Source organism: Condylura cristata, unplaced genomic scaffold (assembly GCF_000260355.1).
Source record: "Condylura cristata isolate star-nosed mole 26May11 unplaced genomic scaffold, ConCri1.0 scaffold00017, whole genome shotgun sequence".
Classification (NCBI taxonomy): domain Eukaryota; kingdom Metazoa; phylum Chordata; class Mammalia; order Eulipotyphla; family Talpidae; genus Condylura; species Condylura cristata.
The window spans coordinates 130494-154857 of NW_004567118.1; the positions used below are offsets into that span (position 1 = coordinate 130494).

The 24364-nt window shown below is 37.6% G+C and overlaps 1 protein-coding gene across 1 annotated transcript in view; it reads right to left on the bottom strand.

The window, feature by feature from the left end:
• EFCAB13 (EF-hand calcium binding domain 13) overlaps positions 1–19809 on the bottom strand; it is a 49670-nt gene extending 29861 nt beyond the window's left edge. The window contains exons 1-6 of the mRNA XM_004684046.2: positions 19751–19809; positions 16250–16410; positions 13518–13632; positions 12203–12330; positions 11246–11328; positions 953–1024 (exon numbers count right to left, since the gene is read on the bottom strand). Of these exons, the coding sequence (XP_004684103.1) occupies positions 953–1024; positions 11246–11328; positions 12203–12330; positions 13518–13632; positions 16250–16410; positions 19751–19780 (589 nt within the window). The 5' untranslated portion in view covers positions 19781–19809. The remainder of the gene's footprint in view (positions 1–952; positions 1025–11245; positions 11329–12202; positions 12331–13517; positions 13633–16249; positions 16411–19750) is intronic.
• Positions 19810–24364: the final 4555 nt, after the last annotated feature.

Here is a 24364-nt window from a genome sequence, read left to right on the forward strand (position 1 = left end):
GACAATGTTCAATAGGAAGAGAGCAAAACAATGTACTTAATAAGAAAAACTAAATAACAAATGATATAAAGAGCATATAAAAGATCATTAAACAAAGTCAAGATGTTATAATGATCCATAAATTATAAATTAAATACTAATCTTATTTATGTTACTATTTTTTTTGAAGATTTATTTATTTATGCATACAGAACTGGGGTACAAACCAGAGGTGTGGGGTAGGGGGTGACAGGTTCCACCAGAGACAGAGTGGGGAGCAGAACAGGCAGATATACTCAAATCCACTGCTGAGGGGAGCAGCAGGGGGGTCAGGAGAGGTCTGCTGCGCCAGGTGGGTCACCTCCCTGGCTGGGTATCAAACTCGTGCTGCAATGGCTATGGATAGCTTTATAATGCTATGCTTTAACCTTTTGTGCCACCAGGGAGGGTCCCTATTTTGTTTTAAAATTGATTTTATGTTGCCAAATATTAAGGAAAAGATAAAAGCAGAAAAAATAAATATGAGATCATTATATTATGTAATCAATATTCTTTAAGTATATTTAGGGTTTTTTTTTTTAAAGATGTATTTATTTATTTGTACAGAACTGGGGTACAGGCCAGAGATGTGGAGGGTGAGAGGATTCACGATAGACAGAGCGGGGAGCAGAATAGGCAGATCGATGAAGTACACTGCTGAGGGGAGCAGCGGGTGGGTCAGGACAGGTCTGCCCCCCATGTGGATCTCTTCTGGGGCGAACTCATGCGGAAGTGGCTTAAGCTTCTTTGTGCTGTGCTTTAACCTGCTGCGCCACCAGGGAGGGCCCATATATTTAGGGTTTTTTAAGAGTTAAAGTAAAATGTTCAGAGAAGACTTTTAAACCTGATATAAAATCAAACCTATAATTAGGATTTAAACTAAAGACAATTTATTTATGGATAAAATTTGTTATAGCAACAAAAGGTCACTTACAAACATCCTCATACTGTTGCTGTAGTTCATCCAAAGTAAATATAATATCCCCAATATCCACCATGAAGTTACCTGTAACAGAAGGAATAACTTCAAATACTGCATTTTTCTCTTTAATACAAATACAGCTGCCATTCTATTTAAATATATAAACAACACAGAAATGTGTGAAAGTAGGAATAAAGGACCAAAAATTATGAGTCTAGAGTAATACCTGGAACTGTGAATTAATAATTCAGTACACGGCCCTCCCTGGTGGCGCAGCGGGTTAAAGCACAACACTAAGAAGCTAAAGCCACTTCAGCATGAGTTCGATTCCCGCCTGCCCCGGAGGTGACCACATGGCGTGGCAGACCCCTCCTGACCCGCCCGCTGCTCCCCTCAGCAGTGTACTTCCTCGATCTGACTGTTCTTCTCCCCACCCTGTCTCTGGTGAAGCCTCTCACTATCCCTGGATCTCCGGCCTGTACCCCAGCTCTGTATGAACAAATAAATCTTTAATAAAAAAAATAAAATAAAATAATTCAGTACACACTAAAACGTAAGGCTAAGACCATTTTTTCTCCTTAATACAGGAGCTTTCCATCAAAAGAATTAGCCAAAATTTAAGGCCCAAAGCTAGGAATCAGGATACTTTGTTGAGAATATTTTCACTGAGGTACATCAGAAATATCGACCTGTAGGCTTCTCTTTTTGTGATGTACTTGTCTGGTTTTAAGATCAGGGTAACAGTGGCAGCGAAAAAAAAAAAAAGTTAGGAAGCATTTCCTTCCCTTCAATTTTCTGGAAGCATCTGAGAGTATTAGATATTTGCATGTCTGGTGGACTTTACCAGTGTAATAATTTGATTTTGGACTTCTGTCTTAGGGAGGTTTCTTAACCCTGTTTCAATTTCCTTCCTATGGGTCAGTCTGCTTAGATTTTCTGTTTCTTCATGATTCAGTCTTGGAAAGTTGCACAATTCCAATCATTTCTCTATTTATCCCAGATTATCCAACTTGTTGGTAGGTAGATGTTCACAGTAATAACTTATGATCTGTTTTTATGGCATCCATTGTAACCTCTTTCATTTCTGACTTACTTTGAGTCATCTCTGTTTTCCTCAGTAAATCTAATTAAAGAGGTAAATTTTGTTTAGTCTCTCAAAGAACCAGCTCTTAGTTTCATTGATCTTTATACTGTCTCATTCTATATAATGGAGATGATCTGGTCTCTATTTTTGTTCTGAGTTGTATGGGTTCCTTCCTTGTACTAATGTTTTTTGTTTTTTAAAGATTTATTTATTTATTCATACAGAACTGGGGTACAGGCCAGAGATGCGGAGGGTGAGAGGATTCACCAGGGACAGAGTGGGGAGCAGAACAGGCAGATTGACGAAGTACATTGCTGAGGGGAGCAGCAGGCGTGTCAGAAGAGTTCTGCCTCGCCATGTGGATCTCCTCCTGGGCAGGCGCCATGTGGATCTGCTCCTGGGCAGGCGGGGATCGAACTCATGCGGAAGTGGCTTAAACTTCTTAGTGCTGTGCTTTAACCCGCTGTGCCACCAGGGAGGGCCCCCTTGTACTAATATTGTGTTCATTTGTTCTTTCTCTAGTTTAATTAGATGTGATGTTAGATTATTTATTTGCACTTTTTCTTGTTTGCTGAAAAGCTTATATTTCTATATACCCATCTTAGTATCTCTTTACTTTGACCCCAAAACTTGTAAGTTTCATTTGCATTTGTGGTTGGGTATTTTTTTTTATTCCATCGTGGAATAATAATAATATATTTACAAGATGTAGATTTCCTTAAACATTACAAATATATTTTCTAATCAAAGTTGCAAGATAAAGATGAAAATTCAGTTCTCATGGACCAGTGCCCTTGACACCAGAGAAACTACCTGTCCATAAAGTCAAGCCATTACTCCAGGAAAAGAGGGAGAAAGTTTTAAAAGAAAAAATTCATTTTTCTCTTTGATTCTTACCAAACATATCAAAATACAACAATCTTCCAAATGTTTCCTTTATTTTTTCTAGGCTATCTCTTACAATAGACATCAGTATACAGTGTTGATGGTAAAAGGAAAGAATCAACAGGGAAAAGGAGATGAAGGGATCAGAAAACTTTGATTCAAGAAAGATAAATACAAATATATCATTTCAAATAACTCACGGTCAGTATGAGCATGAGCTAACACTTCCTGTAAAATTTTAGGAATTACAGGGATAGCCAAGCTCTCCAATACAGTAGCTACTTCATCAGTAGCAACTCGACCACCCTTAATCCTATGAAAAATCTTCAAGGCATTCTGCAATGCTGAGAAAAAAAAAAAGGCAGCCATTAACAAAGAAATTATTGTAGCAGGAGATTCAATAGCTTTTCTTTGAGTAACTGATTCGTTTCAATAAGCTACCAGGAGAAAAAACCTTTACATAAGCACCAGGTTTTCTAAAGATTTACCTGAAAGTAGGAATTTTCTCAATTCTGGCCACATTTCTAGTATAAAGTATAGTTTCTGCTATCATTAATACTGATATTATAGTACCGATAATAGCTAGTATTTACTATCAAAATGCTATTTATGTTTCAGGTACTGTGCTAAAAGCTATGTGTTAAATTTATAATAGGTCTATAGAATAAAAACTATAATCATCCTTACTATACATAAGGAAACCAAGGCTTATGAAACCCCTTTTGATCACACAGATAGAAAATGGAAAAGCCACAATTCCAATCTACCTGTCATAGTCTAGAATGTTTGCCCTTAATCATTCTACTACACTTACCTCTTAGTTAAAACTTAACAAAAACAATTTCTTATCAATGGTATAGCATACAATAGTAAGGCAATTTAACCCAAAATTTGGGCAAGTTATTAACGGCCTGAAAATATGTAGAAAAGATAGTATGAAAGAGGGAACAATTTAAATAAAAAATTCTGTTCATTTATTTATAATACTATAAAGAATTTGACAAAGGTTTAAGCACTATAAAAGGTCTTTTATTTCTCCATACAAATTTTATATTCTTATGTGAACATTCCTTAGTATCAAAAATTAATTGGAAAGTAGAAGGTCAAGAAGAAAATAAAGAAGAGAATGTCTTTCCTTTCTGCCTTCCTGGAAAAAGTCTTCCTTAAAACTTAAACCGGGCCCTCCCTGGTGGCCCAGTGGGTTAAAGCACAGCACAAAGAAGCTAAAGCCACTTCCGCATGAGTTTGATCCCCGCCTGCCCAGGATGTGATCCCACATGGAGAGGCAGACCTCTCCTGACCTGCCCGCTGCTCCCCTCAGCAGTGTACTTCCTTGATCTGCCTGTTCTGCTCCCCACTGTATCTGGTGAAGCCTCTCACCACCCCTCAGCATCTGGCCTGTACCCCAGTTCTGTATGTACAAATAAATAAATCTTTAAAAAAAAAAAACTTAAACCGGTCAATACCTGTATACAAAGGCTACATTAAGGTGCTTCTTAACCCACTGCATTCCTTAATTTACCTAAAATGTTACACAATTTACATAATCAATTCCATAGAACACACTTTAGAGTTAAACTAGATTTTCTTAAAATTCAGCTTTAATAAGCATAATGATCCACAGTTCTTACAGAAGCATAGCCAGTGAGGAATAACTGGACATGATTTATTCACTCAACTGGTAATTGCTGATGAAACAAGCAAAAGTGGTAGGGAGGGCCTCTGAGAATCCTCTTCTTCATAAAAACAATGAGAACACTGGCAGAGTAGAATCAATGAATTTTTTTCAAGACTGGAAATAAATCAAAGGCCTACAACAATCCAGAGTCCCCCCCTCCCAAGAAAAAAATGCTGAACTCAGTAAGAATGAACTTTGTAGCATTTTTACTTAACATATTCCTATCTCCTTGAGCAAGCTACCCTTGAAAACCAAGAGCCTACAATTACAATGAAAACCGGCAGCCTGACAGTCAATGATGGCTTCAAAGCCTTATTCCCTGAGAACTGTCATTATTAGAACTGTCTGGTGACTCTTGGAAAACCCTACTTACAAAACTGTCTTTATTTGATCTGACCCAAAGCTTGCTCAGTGCAAATGGTCTTTTCCCTGGGGATATTCATCAAAAACAACCAAGGTAAATTGTCTAACAGTACTATCACCTAAAATGGTAACATCTGGAGTAAACAATAGACTAATACATAACCTTAAAAGCAAAATGTGGCAATGAGAGTCCATATAAGGTCTCTGAAAAATTCCAATATATTCCTGCCAATCTATAATCACACACATGGGTAGGGTTGTAGACATTCTCAGGAAAGACTTGAGAAAGTCTTAAACTCTCACCTCTGATTTCTCTTAAAGATAGACATAAGCAAGATGTGAAAGCTCAGGCAGAGCTGAAAACCATCTGGTCAAGTGTTGAAGGCCTAGCCTAATGCACACACAGATTCCCTGTGGTTCTCATCGGCCTAATAACTGGTAATTCATTTTGCCTTACAAAGCCAATAAGACATGGATACATATAAATATAAAATACATCAACAAATAGAAATAAAATACAAAAATACTAGAAAAGTTACATTTATTATTTATAGTAGATAAATAGCTGATATTCAATAATAAGCTTAGTTAAATATAATTACATTTTTCAGATATGTTTCATCATCACTAATTATCAGAGAACTATAAATCAAAGCCACAATTAAGATACTACCTCACTCCTGTGAGAAGGGTTCATAGCAAAAGGACTAGACACAATTCGTGATGATGGTGGTATGGAGAAAAAAGAACATTTGTACACTGTTGGTGGAAATATAGACTGATCCAGTACCCATGTAAAATAACATGGAGCTTTCTCAAGACATAAAAATATATCCACCATATGACTCAGCAATTCTACTCCCAGCTTTCTATCCAAAAAAACTAATTCCAAAGGATATATGCACGCCTAGGTTCACTGAAGCACTACTTACAATAACAAAACTGTGGAAATAACCTAAGTGTCCAACAACAGATGAGTGGGTAAAGATGGTGTGTGAGGACAGAATGGAGCACTTCCTAGCCATTAAAAAAAGGTGGAAGCTGGCCATGCAACAACAGAGGGGCCCTGGGTTGAGCTTTGATAAACAAAATAAATCAGGAGGAGAAAGAGAAATACCAGAGGAGTTCATTCATATGTGGAATGTAAAGAAACAAAACAAAGACTAAACAAAATTAAACTATAATAGAAATTTGACTGCAGGATGGCGGCTGACAGAGGGGAACGATTGGGTGAGGAGCGCAGAGTGGGGGGAGCCAGCTGGACTTGGTGTAGGATTATTGGGTCTGTGGTTAAGTGCTGTGGTGACATCCATCCCTAGCCCAATGCACACATTTAGAAATTACACTTCGAAACCATATACATTCATGTAAACAAACATTACTTCAATAAGAAATAACCCAATTTTTAAAACAAAAAAGGGAAGGCAAGACAAGCTTATTTATATCATGTATTGCTGTGTATGAGAGGCATTCAGTAACATTTGTTATGCAAGTGAATAACCCAATATTAAAGTCTTTCTTGTCTCTTGCTTCATTACCTAGGAATGTGAAGATATTATATTCACAAATACTTGCTTCTAAGAAAGTAAGATCTAGCTGACCATAAATAAATGTAAATTTGATCTTACTTAATAAAAAATCTAAGGAACTGCTAAAATTAGATCATGAACAACAGAGACCTCAACTTTTAGAAGCACTATTCTCTCATTAGCATGAAGAATCCTTACGATCACTTACTTTACAATTTATATGGCTATTAGGAGACCCATCTGTGTCTGAAAATTTTAGGAAGAAATACAGTTATCTTGAAAAAAAAAATGTATTGTTAAAGACAGATACAAACCAAATGTGGGACTTTTTAAGGGGAGAAGGAGGGAACCTGACATGAACAAAGGTATAAAAGTAAGAGTAAGGTTGGCATGTGTGGGAATTTACTGGAACATGGGGCTCTTACCTAGAAAATATTACATGGAGAAAGAAGGAGGAATGGCAAGCAAACTTATGAATAATTGCAAGAAAATTATGACCACCAAGCTAAGAGTTCAAGCCAGATTCTTTTGATAATATGAGGAGCAGCTATATTTTGAGGGAGGACAACATGATGACAAAAATCATGTTTTAAGAAAGTAAATTTCACAGTTGTGCACAGGAAAAAGTGGAGATTGGCAACAGAAAAGTAACCTGTCATGACAGTAATCCAGATTTTCAAATTACTTTTATGAAATCAGTCATGTGTAATTTTTCTGAACCTAGACTACTAGAGGGAAAAGGAGTTAAAAAATTCTGGGAAGAAAATCAAATTCATATAAATCAGCTACTATCAAAATCATACTATAGTTTTAAAGAGCTTTTTACCTGGATCCTGAGAGAACAAATAAGAAACATCATTCACTGCCTTAAGGAAATCTGTAAAATACAGTATTCCATTAGCTAAAAGGAGAAACAGAAGGGAAAAAACATCTCCATCAGCAAATTTATCAGCAAACCCCCTAATAAGACTAAAATGCAATTTTATAATATGAACAGAATTAACCTATAAAAAATGCCATAGTCTACACACAAGAGCAGTCAATATTAAACATAGAATGTAAAGATAAAATTACCAGAAAAATATTTGTGTATTGTAATTGTGTAATAAAGCAGGAATAAAGGCTGATACAGACTAGGAATAGCAATAGCACAGCACTCTTTGCTCAAGGCTCTAATATGCATATTTGTAATCAGGTACAAAAGATACAGGTAACATGCTAATCTTACAAACACCTCATTTTACCTTAAAAGGACAGGACTATTTCATCTAGAAAAATCCTCTATCCTAATGATTGGGGGGGAAGATTACGACACAGCTGATATTCAAATGAAAGCTCTGCCTCACAGAATTTCCTACATCTCCTCAGGGCCATTCTGCCTGTCTGCCTACCCCTCCACTGCATTAAGACAAATGCACAAAGTACTGCATTGCGCTTAAACCATCCCTACCCCCAAAACAACTCATTTTTCATATAAAAAATAATGCTTACTTCTTAAAAAAAATTTTCAATAAAATTTTTCTGTTTAGCTTGAATGAGAGTTGAAACATATGGAGTGGTTTTTTTTCATGCTAATGTACAGATGATCTCTGATAGCAACTAGAGCTGGAAATCCAGACTTTAAAAGTATGCCATATTTTATATGATTATTAGCTATCTGTATATATAGTCTTTTATGTGAAATATTTGTCAATGTGTCTTGCTCATTTTTCATTTCTGTTGCCTGTTATTGAGTTCTTCAAACATTGTAAAAATTAATCCTTGTCAATTAGGAATTGTAAAATACCTCCAAGTTTGTAACTTGTCTTTCTACTTTAAAGCATTTTTTGATAAATAATAGTTCTTAATTGTAATGCTATCAAATATGTCAAATAAACTAATCTATCCTTTTATAATTCAAATTTTTTGCCTTGTTTCAGAAAAGTTACCCTATCCTATACCATTTCATACTCATGCAATTAGCAAAAATATAAAGTCTAAAAATAACAAATGTCATTATCGTCTGGAGTATGTCATAATCCAATCCACTGATCAGTCAATCCAATTTTGTAACTAAGGCCCAATTTTTAAATATCATTATTATAAATAAGCAGAAAAAGTTCTTATAATAAGTTTAGTTTTCCTATCATTTGTAATTAATCTGTTCAACATACAATTTACACCCATGTTCTATAGACCCTAAACTTACGGGGAAAATATAAAACTTACCATCAATATCAATAGTTGTTAGTGCCTTTAGCATTTCTGAATCACTCAGAGAAATCTTCAAGGTGTGAAGGATCATTGGCAGGTCATTTACATAAACTTTACCTCTTCGAATTTTACTAAAAATTTTACAGGCTTTCTGAAGTGCTAAACACACATAACAGAACAATAAATTCAACAGAATCATTCCTAATTCCTCTACCTACTCTCAATAAAATAAAAGGAATGGTCATTAAAAAATTAAAGAAGAGAAACATTTTTGTTCCAATTTGCTGCTTTAAAATCAATCTTGTGGGCCCTCCGTGGTGGCGTAGCGGGTTAAAGCACAGCACTGAGAATCTAAAGCTGCTTCCGCATGAGTTCGATTCCCGCCTGCCCCGGAAGGGACCACATGGCGTGGCAGACCTCTCCTGACCCGCCCGCTGCTCCCCTCAGCAGTGTACTTCGTCGATCTGCCTGTTCTGTTCCCCACTCTGTCTCTGGTGAAGCCTCTTGCCGCTCCTGAACCTCTGGCCTATACCCCAGTTCTGTATGCACAAATAAATAAATCTTTAAAAAAAAAAATCAATCTTGTGAACTGATTTAGGTGTATCTGGAGCCAGTGACACCTCTAAGTATATGAGTCCCCTAAAGAATCCTCAGAAAGTTCCAGAAAAATCATGCAAGGCTCAAATAGTCAAAGACTTCTCATCTTTCCTAGGAACATAAATTCTTCTGTGCTCTTGTATCATTTGGCATGTATATCAGCTAACACTCTTGTTATTATGATTGCTTGCCATAATATCCCTTACTAAACTGTCAGTTCCTAAGGAGCAGAATTTTTCATTTTTCTAGTCCTGGTATCTCATTCCAAACAGTTTCTCAAAAATATTGACACTCGGTTTAAGGAAAAAGAGGCAGCAGATAGCAGTGCTAAATCCAAGAAAGACTAAAAAATTAATACTAGTGACTTTCATAATAGGAATTGTAGTAGTTTTTGAGATGGAAACAGATTTTAATGAAATAAAAAGTAAAGAGTAATTAATGATGAACTCTCAATAAATTTCTCTGAGAAACAAAGATTATAAAATTGACACAACATAGTATCTGAGGAAGTAAAAGAATGTTGAATCAAAGACAATGAAAAGTGAAGGGAATAGTCCCATGAAGGGGAATTTTTTTTTTAAATTTTATTTTATTGTGCATACAGAGCTGGGGTACAGGCCAGAGGCTCAGGGGCAGTGAGAGGCTTCACCAGAGACAGAGGGGGAACAGAACAGGCAGATCGACGAAGTACATTGCTGAGGGGAGCAGCGGGCGGGTCAGGAGGGGTCTGCCACGCCATGTGGTCACCTCCGGGGCAGGCGGGAATCAAACTCATGAGAAAGTGGCTTTAGATTCTCAGTGCTGTGCTTTAACCCGCTGCGCCACCAGGGAGGGCCGGGAATTTTTTTTTTTAATGAGACAACAGGGAATGATTGGACATTATTTCCAGGTATATTTATAGTTAGAAAAAGCAAGGAGTTCAGGAAGAGTCTTGCCAACAGCCATTATTAATTCTCTATGAAAAGCAAAGTCATCTCTTTTAAGAGTTGAAGAACTAGATGATAGGGTTAAGGATTTGAAGATAGTCACGAAAGTTTAGAATAGCCACAAAAGGAAACAGGATAAAGATCTGATCAAAATGTAAAGGGAACTGGTGCTAATAAATGGTGCTAAATACAAATGATCTGATTTATATGTAGAATCATTTAAAAAAAAAAACCTTCATAGAATAAGGGGCCAGATTTGTGGTTACCAGAGGCAATGGGTAGGGATAGATGAATTGAATAAAGATGTTAGAAAAGAACAAATTTCCAACCCTAAGATAAATAATTACTGGGAATGTAATGTCAACATGATGAGTATAATTAACAGTGCTGTATGGGGATAATTGAAAGTTGCTAAAAAAAAGTAGTAGATTCTAAGAGTCCTTGCCACATGAAAAAGAAAACTTTTTTCTTTTTCTTTTTTGTATCTCATAGAGATAATAAGTGTTAATTAAACTTACAATGGGAATCATTTCACAATATGCATGTTAAGTTATTATGCTGTATATGGTAAACTTACACATAAATGCTATACACCAATTATATCTGAATAAATGGGTGGGTGGAGAAGATATTATACCAAATAACTCCATAAACATCAAAGATTGCCCCAAGATAGAAAAAAAGCTCAATATCATGAAGTGAAAGGAAATATAAACCTTAATATTAAGATACCAAGGACTAAGTTCTAGAGTATCAGTGATTCTAGTGCTTACAAATGCATTTACTATGTGTAACAGACTTTTTTCCAAAAATGAAAAAACTCAACTAGAATAAGCATATTATATTTTGCTTATCTTAACAATACAAAAAAATTATGAATTAATCTATCTACTCCACTTACTCACAGCCAGCAGCATTTGCTATGTTGTGTACTATTAGTTGAGAGCATAAACCTTTAGGAGTAAAGAAAGAGACACAAGCTACCGAAACAGCTCCTAGGAAGCACACAATAAGGAAATTTTTGAGAGAAATTCCAGAACCAATAATTACCAGTTAATTCTTGTGAGGAAAAATGTCCTATTGGTACATCTTCATATAATGTCTGGGAGAGGTTATAAAGTACATCACTTCTCCTGTAGTAGAAACAGACATTAGAAAGCATCAAGGGGCTGTGGGATGGTGCACGGTGAATGTGGGGGCTATGTCTGAGGAGAAAGCAAACACCGCACAAAAGTGAACAGTGATGTAAAATATATGCAAATAAATAAATTATATAAAAAATATTTAAACATACAAAAAAAGAAAGAACCAAACACACACACACACAAACACAGAAAGAGCCCATTCAAATATTAGCAACCCTAAGAATATGCTAAAATTCTCCAGGTAGTGTTCTATATAAACCTTTCCAAAACAACTGTCCAAATGATAGTGAATTACATATTCTTTACCCGAGAATTACCACCTTCTTTTAGACATTTCCCTGTGGAAATATCTATACTCCAGAATATCCTCCATGACCTACTATCTTTGGCTATGATCCAATTTTTCCTACTCTTAATTGAAGTCCAGCAAATTTTACAAAAATTTATTATAATAAGGCAAAACAGAATGTCTTTAAACAGCCAAAGAACCCCAGATTTCATAAATTGGCAGTAAAAACATCTCAAAAGGGAAATTCATCTCATCCCATACCTTGTAAATAACTGAAATCATAAGAATGCTCCATTTAGTATATGATTCTTGTACAGATGTGGAAACTGAGGCCCAACAATATAAAGTGAATTGTACAGTTACAGCATGGGAGGTCAATCAGGACTCAATTCTAAGTCTTTCAATCCCACATACAGGATGCAAAGTCACCACACCATCTTGCCTAAGAACATAGCCTCTTAGCTTGCAAAAACCATTTAGTATACTTTATCTGAAAGGAATAGTTGATTCTTGAAAGAAAAGCCCCAAATCTGAATCCAACATTTAAGTAATAAACTACAAGGGTGTAAATACCGAGTAAAGTAAGATGAGCGCAGGGGTGGTGAAGTCTTATGACCACTGTACATATTCGGCAACTTGCACAAACCGTGCTCTTTTACAGTCGTCTTCCTCTTTGATGGCTTCACAGAAGAAGGGGCAATCTACAGGCAAAAGCAAGAATGTCAGTGTCTGATACCACCATGGTAAACCAGCATTCCTGTCTAATTAAAAGATAATTATATTCCAATTAATATAACTAAATATAAAATATTTAGCTAAAATATATAATATAACTAAATATAAAATATTCCTTTGTAAAACCTTTTATTAAGTATGTAACCAGTCATTTCCTAATTCATGGGGGCAACGGCTAAAACTGATCAAGAGTAGTTCATCTCTCTACCCCTCCTCCTCTTTTCTTCTCTCTCCTAAACTGGAGTTGAAAGAAAGACATATTTTACTCTGCATACTCCTTCTACTAGGGGGTACATTTTTGTATAATGAAAGTAATGGATTTTGTAAAGCAGAGCAAATCTATGCTAGAGTGGACACAAGACCACCAGACTAGAGGTTACATATAGAAGCTTTGACTGTGTGGCCAAATATCATTAAGAACCAACACAATTATTCAGATAATATAATTTTGTTTTCATGACTGGAAAAAATATCTACTTAGCACTGTGCACTATTCAAGACATAACTCAAAAGAGGCAAACAGCAAGGTAGAATTTTTTGAAATGCCACATTAAAAAATGAAGATGAAAATTATAGGTATCTTTAATTTTACATAGAACCTACAGTCTTGCCTTTCAAAAACATGCAAGGTATAGACAGAAGTCTCTCAAGCTATACAAGATTGATAGGTATTGGTACTGAGATCATGGAGCTGATCTCTTGAAGTAATGTTCTCAGCAAGAGTGGGCCTGGGGAAAATATGTATGCCCTAATAGAAGGAGTATGCAGAGTAAAATATGTCTTTCTCTCAACTCCAGTTTGGGAGAGAAAGAAGAGGAGGAGGGGTAGAGAGAGAACTATTCTTGATCAGTTATAGCCATTGTTTTGCCCAAACTTTAGAATTCAAATCTACACTAAATCTCAGGGCACAGCACTCAGTTAACACAGCCCCAAATTTGTAACAACTCTGGAATGCAGGCAGAAGAGAACTCAAATTAACTGGAGAAAGACATTCCAAAGCCAGAGTAGAGGAGAAAGAGTAAAGGAAAGAGAAGAAATACAAAAAGAAACATTTAAACTAGTGTTTCAACACCTGGACTAAAACACAATGGAATGTTTGAGAGCTAAGGAAAACACTTGAGGGCAAAAGAATTATTTTGATATCTTTATTTACCTCTGGTCTTTTAGTATGCAGTTGTACTTGTAAATTTTTCTTTCTCCTGACTTTTTTTCCTCCTGAAATTGCAGAGGATTGTACGTCTTCACATAGGAATATTGATGTTTCATACCTAAATTGCATAGAAAATTGGAATAATTCCTGAATTGTTTTCTTCCTTTTTCTTTTCATATTTATGGAACTTCTCAAACATATATAAAAGTATATGAACACTGTGCTGAGAACCCCAGAGTCCCCATCACCCACCTTTAATTGTATAGTTCTATTTCATTCTTAACTCTATTGCCACTCCCATTCCTTATTTTGAAGAAAACTCCAGTATCAATTATTTCATGTGTAGATATTCTAATAGTTGTTTCTACAGGGTGTTTTTCAATACATAAACTACTCTATTGATTTTTTAAATTTCTGCTTCTCTGTAGAATTAAGGTTACCAGAGGGAGAGAGGTGGGGAGGGTACACAATAGACTATAGGAGACGAGGGTGCTTTGGTGGTGTGTGATGTGTAACATACACTGTTCACAATAGCCACAGTATGGAAACAATGTCCACCAAATGATGAATGGATTAAGAAAGTGTGGATGGAATTCCACATAGATTCAATGTAATCCCTACCTCCTTCAGCTTTGTTAAAGAGAGAGAGAGCTGTAAAAAAAACTCAATGAAATCTTGCTGTTTGCAACAACAAGGGAACTTGAGAGAATTATGCTAGGTGAAATAAATCACAAAGAAATTACAAAGAAAGACAAATACTATATGATTCCATTCACTTTTAGAATATGGGGGTGAAGGGAGATCAAACAAATGATACAAAAGCAAACACTTAGACTCTGATAAAAAAAAAAAAAGTGGTGGGTACCAGAAAGGAAAAGGGAGAGAGGAAATAGCTTGGTAGTGGTAGATATTTGCTGGTGGGTGTGACATAAAATATACAGTTGCTGAAGTGAGAAATTGTACACCTGAAACCTATGCAGCATTGTAAACCAATGTTACTCAATAAAAAGCAAAAAAAAAAAAAAAACAACCAAAACTCAAGTTTATACCAGGAAGCACACAGGCTGAAAGTGAAGAAACAGAAAACGTACCTCTATGCAAATGAAAACCAAAAAGGGCATGAGCAGCTATAAATTTTAATACATGTTTTTAAGCCAAAGGCTGTGATAAGAGATAAGAATAGTCATGACATAATGGTAAAGGACTGAAATAATCAAAAGAATTTAGCTATTGCAAATATTTATACACTCATAATATAGAAGCAGCACCAAGTATATATAAAGCAAATATTAATGGATCTGAAGGTAAAGACAACAGTATAAAAACAGTAAGGGAAACTTTAATATCCACTATTAACAGCGGAAATATCATCCAGCTAGAAAATCAAAAGGAAACATTAGACTTACACAAGACAGTAGAACAGATGAACTGAACAGATACATACAGAACTTTCTATCCAACAACAGAAGATACACATTCTTCTCAAGCATACAAACATTCTCCAGGATACATCATTTGTTAGGCTACAAAACAAGTCTTTAAAAACGTAAGTAGATTGCAATCATATCAAGCATCTTTTCTGATCACAATGGTATTAAACTAGAAATCAATTACAAGGGAAAAACTGGAAAAGTCACAAATATGTGGAGATTAAGTGACATTCTTCTGAACAACCAAGGGGGCAAAGAAAAAAATCAATAGGGAAATTTAAAAGTATCTGGAAAGAAATGAAAATGAAAATATACCAAAACTAACTGGATGCAACAAAAAGCAAATCTGAAAGTGAAGTTTAGTGATAAATGACTACATAAAGAAAAAAGATCAAGTAAACAATCTAACTTTATACATCAAAAAGTTAGGGAAAATAAGAACAAACTAAGGTCAGAGGGAGCAGAAGGAAGAAAGTAAAAATATCAGAGAAGAAATAAACACTAAAAAAGACAATAGAAAAGACTGATGAAACTAGGAGATGGTGTTTTGAAAACGTAAACAAAGTTGAAAAATTTTAGCTGGACTAAGAAAAAAGAGGACTCAGAGAATACAATCAGAAATGGAAGAGGAAACATACAACTGATAACACAGAATAACAAAAACTCCGTTCTCTTCCTGTATTTCTCCTTTACTCTCAACTACGGCCACCCTCACAACGCTTCTGACACCTAACTGGCAGGGAAGGGGATTCTCCACCAAACAAGTCTGGCAACATCAGCCAGGTCTCCTCCATTAAACTAACTCTTGCATCAGCTATTTGGAGATAGTGTTACATCCCACAGGCTGAGAACTTCGTCACACAAGAATGCCCAAAACTCACCTCAGATGCCTTTTAAGGCCAGGCTGCCACCTATGCTTCTGGCAATCGGAGATTTCTACAACCCGTCCTTGGGTTTGCTTAATTTGCTAAAGTGGCTCACAGAATTTGAAAAAGACACTTAAATGTTGACCAGTTTATTAAAGGATATGACAAAGGATACAAATGAACAGCTAGATGAAGGGACAGGTAGGGTGAAGTCTGGTAGGGTCCTGTCCACACAGACTTGGGGTTTATCACCTCCCTGTTAGATGATGTGTTCACCAACCTGGATTATATCTGAACCCCCTACTATTAGGATTTTTACAGAACTTCATATAGTTATAACTAGTTATTAACTCCATTTCAGTCTATTTTCCTTCTCAGAAGAGCTTTATTTTGGGTTTGCAAAAGTATATTCACTAACTACATGCAGAGTTTAACTTACATTTTTTTGTGTTCTGGCTTCCAACACTTAAGTTGAGGTGAAAATTTCTTTTCTACTGTTTTAGAAAGTTTGATGTATTTTTTGCTGTCAATATTCTTTGATGGTAACTTGGTTGGAATAGAACTAGAACCATCACAGGATAACTCAATATTTTCTTCTCCCTAAGGAGCAATCAAGTGCCACAGTCAGTCATATTCTCTTTGCACATACAAATATGACCTCTGAGTCAAATCTGTCACTAAATGTTATTTTACTAAACTAGTTAATCATTTTAATTAGTTTTTCCATGAACTTTTTTCAGGTTCTCTCTATATATTATCATCTGCAAATAATGGCAGTATTACTTCTTCCCCTATTGGATTCCTTGTATATTTTTCTCTTGCCTGATTGCTCTAGCTAGGATGCCCAGTAATATACTGAAAAGCTGTGGTAAGAGTAGAATCTTTGTATTGCTCAAAATCTCAAAGGGAAGGCATTCAGTTCTTCACCATTAAGAATGATGTTAGTGGCCCTCCATGGTGGCGCAGTGGGTTAAAGCACAGCACTATGAAGCTTAAACCACTTCCGCATGAGTTTGATCCCCACCTGCCCCGGAGGTGACCCACATGGCGTGGCAGACCTCTCCTGACCCGCCCGCTGCTCCCCTCAGCAGTGTACTTCGACGATCTGCCTGGTCTGCTACCCACTCTGTTCCTGGTGAATCCTCTCACCCTCCGCATCTCTGGCCTGTACCTCAGTTCTGTATAGATAAATAAATCTTTTTAAAAAAAAATGATGTTAGCTGTAGATTGTCCTAGATGGCTTTTACTATGTATACACCTTTTATCTTGAGCATTTAAAGGGCCTTTATCATAAATGGACATTGATCTCTATCAAATGCTTTCTCAGCATCTATTGATATGATAATATTTTTTTTCTTTCTGTTGATATACTGAATTATATTAATTGATTTTCAGATGTTGAACCATCTTATGTCCCTGGAATAAATCCCACTTGGTCATGGTGTATAATACTTTTTTTTTTTTAAAGATTTATTTATTTGTGCATACAGAGGCTCAGGGGCGGCGAGGCGCTTCACCAGAGACAGAGTGGGGAGCAGAGCAGACAGATTGAGGAAGTACACTGCTGAGGGGAGTAGCGGGCGGTCAGGAGAGGTCTGCCGCACCATGTGGTCACCTCCAGGGCAGGCGGGAATTGAACTCATGAGGAAGTGGCTTTAGCTTCTTAGTGATGTGCTTTAACCCACTGTGCCACCAGGGAGGGCCAATACTTTTGATGTAATGTTGGATTCAGTTTGCTAAGATTTTATTGAGGATTTTTGCATTTGTGTTCGTTAGGGAGACTGGCCTGTAGTTTCATTTATTATTATTATTATTTTTGTCTTTGGTTTCAGTATTAGTATAATAATGGCTTTGTAAAATGTATTTTGTAGTTTTGTTACAGGACAGGGAAAAAGGGGCACCCCTGAAGCCCCAAACTTTGCCTGTTCTAAGTGGGTTCTGCCATCCGCCGCACCAACACAAAACATATAAAACTTTAATGAAAAGGGACGTTAATACAGTGAGTACGCCATACAGAAGACAAAGAATGTAATGTCTAAATCAAACACCTGAAGTTATCCATCCCCTCATGGGCAAAAGTCCACCCAAAAGGGATGGGCCCAAAGCAAGGCCTGAAAGCTGCCACAAGCCTAACGCACCTTCTGGCCGGGACCCATGGAAAAGGGTCAGAAATGGCCAGACAAATCTGGGAGGAAAAGAGCAAAATCAAAATCAGTATAAACACTGCCATAGTCACCTCCCTACAGGCATCTCATCCACATCTGCCTTAACCAGTCTGGGGTCAGGAAACAAGCTCGGTTTCTTCATCACATGCTTGCTGCTCCATGTGGCTTCCTCAGGTCTCCTTCTTGGTCTCCATCCCACTTCCTTCTCCTCCTTTGCTTCTCTCCTTTTTTGTCTGCTCAGCTCCACCCTCCTGGGTGGGGCAGGGAACCTGGAACTTCCCCTTTTCCTAGGGACCACCCTGTTACAGTTTTACTTCTCAAATTTTTGAAAAATTTAAAAATTTTTATAGGATAGACACTAGTTTATCTTTAAACCAACTAGCCCTGGGCTTTTGTTTTGGGGAAGCATTGTGATTACTGTTCCAATTATCACTTCTTGTAATTGGTTTAAATTTTCTATTCCTTCTTTATTCAGTTTTGGATTATTGTATAGTTCTAAGAATTTGTCTCATCTAAATTACAGAACTTGCTTGCTTATAAATGTTCATAGTAATTTCCAAGTATCCTCTGGATTTCTGCTGTGTCTGTGGTAATTTCTCCTCTTTCATTTATGATCCTATGATTTATTTGAGTTTTGCCCTTTTTTTCTTTGTGACCCTCACTAGAGGTAAACAGTGAAAATCAAAGTATTCCCCTCAACCTTTTGGTTCTGGGAAATAGATTAACAGAAAGAATCCTGGTTCCTATATGATTTAGTTAAGACTTAAAATGGATGACACCGTTGTTTGCCTATGACAAAAGTCATAAATACAAACACCCTCAAATTGCTTTTCTTTGCTCCATAAATGATTAACATTGTCATCTCCGCTGATTACTCAGAACAAAATGCTTTTAATCAAACTTTTGTAAAGATTCCTTGCTCCAGGCTCACCCTCAGCAGAGCCAGTACACAGATTCCTCCAGTAAATACAGAGAACACAGGTTCCTCACAGTAAAGCATTCTCCCCAATATACTTCCCTAATCATTACACCCTCATCCCACTTTACCAATTCTTCATAGCTTTATGTACTCCTCTCTATAAAATAAAATCCCTTTTTTGCCTAGTTCTTGAGATGCTTGCTGATCTTATGATCACAGTTTTCACTACTGAAAGTCTGTCTCCCCCTCCTCCTATTTCAGTAAGTCCTTTTCCTCTCGTATAATATCCTTTAGGGGGAAAAAAAGTCTTCTTATCACGTCCAGATTTTTTTTTAAAATTTATTTATTTGTGCATACAGAACTGGGGTACAGGCCAGAGGCTCAGGGGCGGCCAGAGGCTTCACCAGAGACAGAGTGGGGGAGCAGAACAGGCAGATCTACGAAGTACACTGCTGAGGGGAGCAGTGGGCAGGTCAGGAGAGGTCTGCCACCATTTGGTCACCTCCGGGACAGGCGGGAATCAAACTCATGATGAAGTGGCTTTAGCTTCTTAGTGCTGTGCTTTAACCCGCTGCGCCGCCAGGGAGGGCCACGTCCAGATTTTTTTTAACTCAACACAAAACTAGCCAATGGATAGGTACATCCCCTTAATCAGATAAGAAGACTAAACTTGCTGTCCTTTATGTTACCTTTAGACTAGACTCCCATATCATTAATTACATTACCTACAGCCTCTCCTGTAAGTTACATATGGTCTCTAACCTCTTGATACTACATGGATTATTGGGATAAGAGTTTAATACATGACCACTAGAAGAACTCAATACATCTTTAGAAATTTTTTTTAAAACAATACCTGGTAGAGTAAATGTATTTTAGTTTCCATGTTTCTGTTTAGAGATAAATTCTGCCCTTGAAAACTCTAACGTCTTGCACAAGTGTAAATGAGTAACAGCACAAAAGGATTTCCTGCCAAAAAATGAGAGAAGGAAAAATAATCATGAATCATATTTGCTTTTTTAGGAAATTTAAGCAACTGTATTTATCTACCTAACTGAAGTTTTACCTTCACAGCATAATATCTCGTGGACATTTCCCCTACCCAGATCTGTATAAAAAAGTTAGAAAAAGCAGTTAATAGATCACAAATCACAAAAGACCACTCAATTCCTTAAGTTTACCTTTTGTTATTAGTATTAGAAGTAGATAAATCTAAATTCAAATGTCATGAAAGGCAGAAGATTTCTGTAATATTTATTCAATGAAGCACAGAGAACAGAAGTAGGAACACAGTAGTAATCACTAATATTGAAATCTTACTATGTAAAGATGTTATGATAAATACTTTGACAAGAATTATTTCATCTCTTCCTCACAATTCTAAGGAATTATTGTTTTTTTTTTATTTTAAAGATAAGAATAAAGACTCAGATCAAATTGCCCAAAATTACGATCAACAAAGAGCAGAGTCAGAATTTGAATTCAGGTAGCCTAATTTCAGAGCCCACAGTCTTCAACACCACACATGGCCTCACAAAACAATACTATCTCAAACAAAAGCTATCTTAGCCTGTTTTAAACCAAAGATTTCCACATCGTGCAAGTGCGATAACCAACACTTAGAAATTTTGCCAAAATTTTCTCTTGGTTGCACTCCTATCTGAGTCACATTTGACAAACTCTTACACTTAGCTATATTATATAACTTTCATATTATAAAGTATTAACTGCAAGTGTTAATGTTCTATATATAGGCAATACTTAAACTTTCTATTTATTTCTGAAGTATAGTAATGACTGTTGAACTATAATAATTACTGTTGAATGTGGTATATTGAGGATCCCTGAATTTCAAAATATGTTAAAAAATAAAATGAAATCAGATTGAAAATACCCATCTCAGCAGCTATTAGAAAGCTATACAGGTTCCCCAAGCAACTCACTCTATGTAATCAATTAATTTTCTCAAAACAGTTCAGTCTTCATTTCTAAACTTCACTTCTAAACTTACTGCCTTTGCTATTTTTACTGTCTTTACTATTTAGTTGGCACTAGTCATTTGTTTTATGTCTTTATCTAACTACCACATGTATAGCTGTTCTATCAAGTACGGTCTAAATTTCTAAAGAAAGGAAAAGATATAATTCTTTGAAATATTACTCAAAGTATTAAGCACAAGGCCACATATCTTATGTGTGTCTATATATGTATATATGTAAAAATATTACATTAAATGTATAATGAATAAAGGGAAAAAAAGAAGAAAAGAATTCCTCCCTCCACTGAATTAATTAACTCACCAAGAGTTCTTAAGTCATCAAGTAGTTAATTAAGCAAAGTAAAAATGAAATAATTTTTGAAAGGAAGAACTGTTTTATGATTTATAAATCTGATTACCTACCTAGGTAACCTACCTACCTAGGTCAGCAGGTCTTAATCAGCTAGATGAATCAAGGATCACATAATCCTCTCTAAGCTAAAAAGAGCACAGGAAGTCTCTTCCCACAACTGACAACAGAATTACTTTTCAACTCTTTTCGTACTGTGACATATATGTGTACTTTCAAGGACAAGCCAGACAGGAAAAGCTGTATTTCTCTTCATCTATTCATTTATCCCTCTGCCTATGAATTCAACACAAATATATTTCATGCTTAATATGTGCTTAGGCTCTCTTCCAAGTTCTGAGGATACAGTAGTGAGCAAAAAAGAAAAATAAAAATTGTTGTCCTCACAAAGTTTACATTCTAGTCATGAAGAGAGACAATAAAATAAGGAAAACAAAATAAGGGGGACAAATAATATGAATTATTATGGGGGCAGATGTTAGAGATTCAGGAAACATACAAAGATACCCTAATAAGTGGGAGTCTTCAGTACAGATATGAAAATTAAAGTTGGGGATCAATAAATATTGGGGAAGGGTATTTCAGCAAGTGAGAAAAGCGAGTATAAAAGCTCTTGAAGCAGGCCCTCCCTGGTGGCTCAGCGGGTTGAAGCACAGCACTAAGAAGCTAAAGCCACTTCCCATGGGTTCGATCTCCGCCTGCCCCGGAGGTGATCCACATGGCGCCGCAGACCTCTCCTGACCCGCCTGCTGCTCCCCTCAACAGTATACTTCGTTGATCTGTCTGTTCTGCTCCCCACTCTGTCCCTGGTGAATGCTCTCACCACCCCTGTACCTCTGGCTTGTATCCCAGCTTGTATCCCACCCCTGTACCTCTGGCTTGTATCCCAGTTCTGTATGCATAAATAAATAAATCTTTTTTAAAAAAAGCTCTTGAAGCAAAGAGCCCAAATAGGCAAGAAATGATAGGAAGACCCAAGAGGCTAAAGCAGAGAAAGCAAATGTGGCAGAAGAGGAGGTGAGTGATTTCAAGGGAAGGAGGCAGGTCAGGGAGGCCCCCTCGATGAAGGTGAACCCTTTAGTTTGTACTCTGAGGAGATGGAAGCCACTGGAGTTCCCATCAGAGATGAGATGACATGATCTAAAGTCTTTTCTGACAGAACCACTGTTCCTGAAAACCAAGGGGGGAAAAACATGCTTCAAAAGAACGCATAATAAATAGTTACAAATCTACTGGTAGGGTAAGTATTGAATGACTTGTTAGGTTTTGCAAGGTTGAGGACACCAACAACTTAGAGCAGCCATCTGGATAGTATGGCATGAAGATAAGGTTCTAGGAGTAAGTGCAAGAGAGGAAAAAGAGAAAAATTGGAGATAGCAGAGAGTGCTCTTTCAAGGAATGATTCCATAAAGGGAAAGAGAAATGGGGTAGTAGCTAAACCTTCGCGGAAGGTCATACACACATTAATAGGAGATATAGCAGAGGAAGTGGGCATGGTTGCACAAAAAGTATGTGAGTGGTGGTGGAGCCCCATGGAAACCATCTCTAATTGTTCTAGTTTTCTTAATAAACCAGGAAGCAAGCATGAGGATGTGGAGAGAAGCTGCTAGAGGTTGAGTTGAGAGGTGTCATTATAAAATTGTGATCAAGGAGAGTGAAGGAACTAATAATCCAAGGGAATCTGGGGATAACCCAGGGGAATGATTATTGGGGGGAGCACCAAGGTCCTCTTGAGTTTATCAATCATGAATTTATAAAGTGAAACCAGTAAGTTCAAAACAGAAATGCTGGCACTCAGAAGGCAGAGATCTAGATTTAAACTATGATTTAGCCATGAAAGTAAAATGATGTGGAAAAGTGACTAGGAAAGTGGGGGTGGGGGGTTGGGGGTTGGAGAGGAGGGAGTAAGGAAATAGTCTTAATTATTGACAATGAAACTAAAATTGAGTGGGCGGGTGGGAAGAAAGAACTACAGCAGATGTCTTTTTGCATATCCCCAAATGGGAGGATTCCTGGTTTATTGTTCAAGTGCAAAATCTGTAACTGGTCGGATTGATCTGAGAACTCTTTCTAGTCTAATCCTTTAATTAGATTGGGGGAGCTGATAGACAGAGGCTGTAATCATACATTTGCACAAAAAAAATGGTATCAAAACCAGGCCTCCGACTCCCAAATCCCAATTCCCAAATCCACTGCTTAGTAACACCAACAGGGAGAACAGAGGTAGGCAAAGGAAGAATCCAGAAGGAACCCTAAGGTGTACTGGATTTCACTTATTGCTTTCACCATCTCACGTATGTGGCGCCTGCGTAGCCCCACCTCCACAGACCAACCGGCTGTGCTTTGCATTCACGCAAGGGCGACACCCCAAGGGGCTCCCGGCCTTCCTCACACAGTCCCCTCACAGCCACCCTCCCGCTCCCGCACCGTGGACCCACGTCCATGCCCAGCAACTGCACCCACAACTTCACTCCATCTCCTGCTATTAACAGTCCACCATTACACGGGTCACCCCAAATATCGTCCTTGTATAAGAAACACAGGTGAGCATCCCCCTCATGCAGGTCCCTGCGCCCGAGGACTCCATCGGGCCGTGTCCTTAGGCAGCGTGTGATTTCTTTGGAAAGAGAGGCGCCTTGGAACCAATAACTAGCACAGAATGAAAAGTGAGGAGCCTGTGTGTGTGTGTGTGTGTGTGTGTGTGTGTGTGTGCCGTGTCTAGGGGCGTTTCCGACCACGTGGCCTCCAAGCCTTCCAGAAGGATCACCTCTGCTGAGGGAGTGACTCAAGCTGCCCACCACCCGCAAGCTGCCCCTGGACTATCACCTGGCTGGTCCTGGACTTCACCGGCCTGTCAGGCTGTCTGTCACCTGGCTGCCTTTCCTGACCTGGGCCATCTCCCTTACTCTCTTCTCGGTCCCTCGCACGCTGTCGCCCTCTCCCCCTCGGTGTGGAGACTCTCCCCATCTCCTCAGCCAGACTAGTCTCCCCACTCAGTGGTCTGAGGAGCCCGCTGTCGCCGTGACCACGCCCTCCCGCCGCTCCCGCCGCCCCTTCCTCCCTCACCGCCAAAGGCCGGTGCCTGGGCCGCCAGCAGGTGCTGCCCGCGGGCGCTCCGCCGC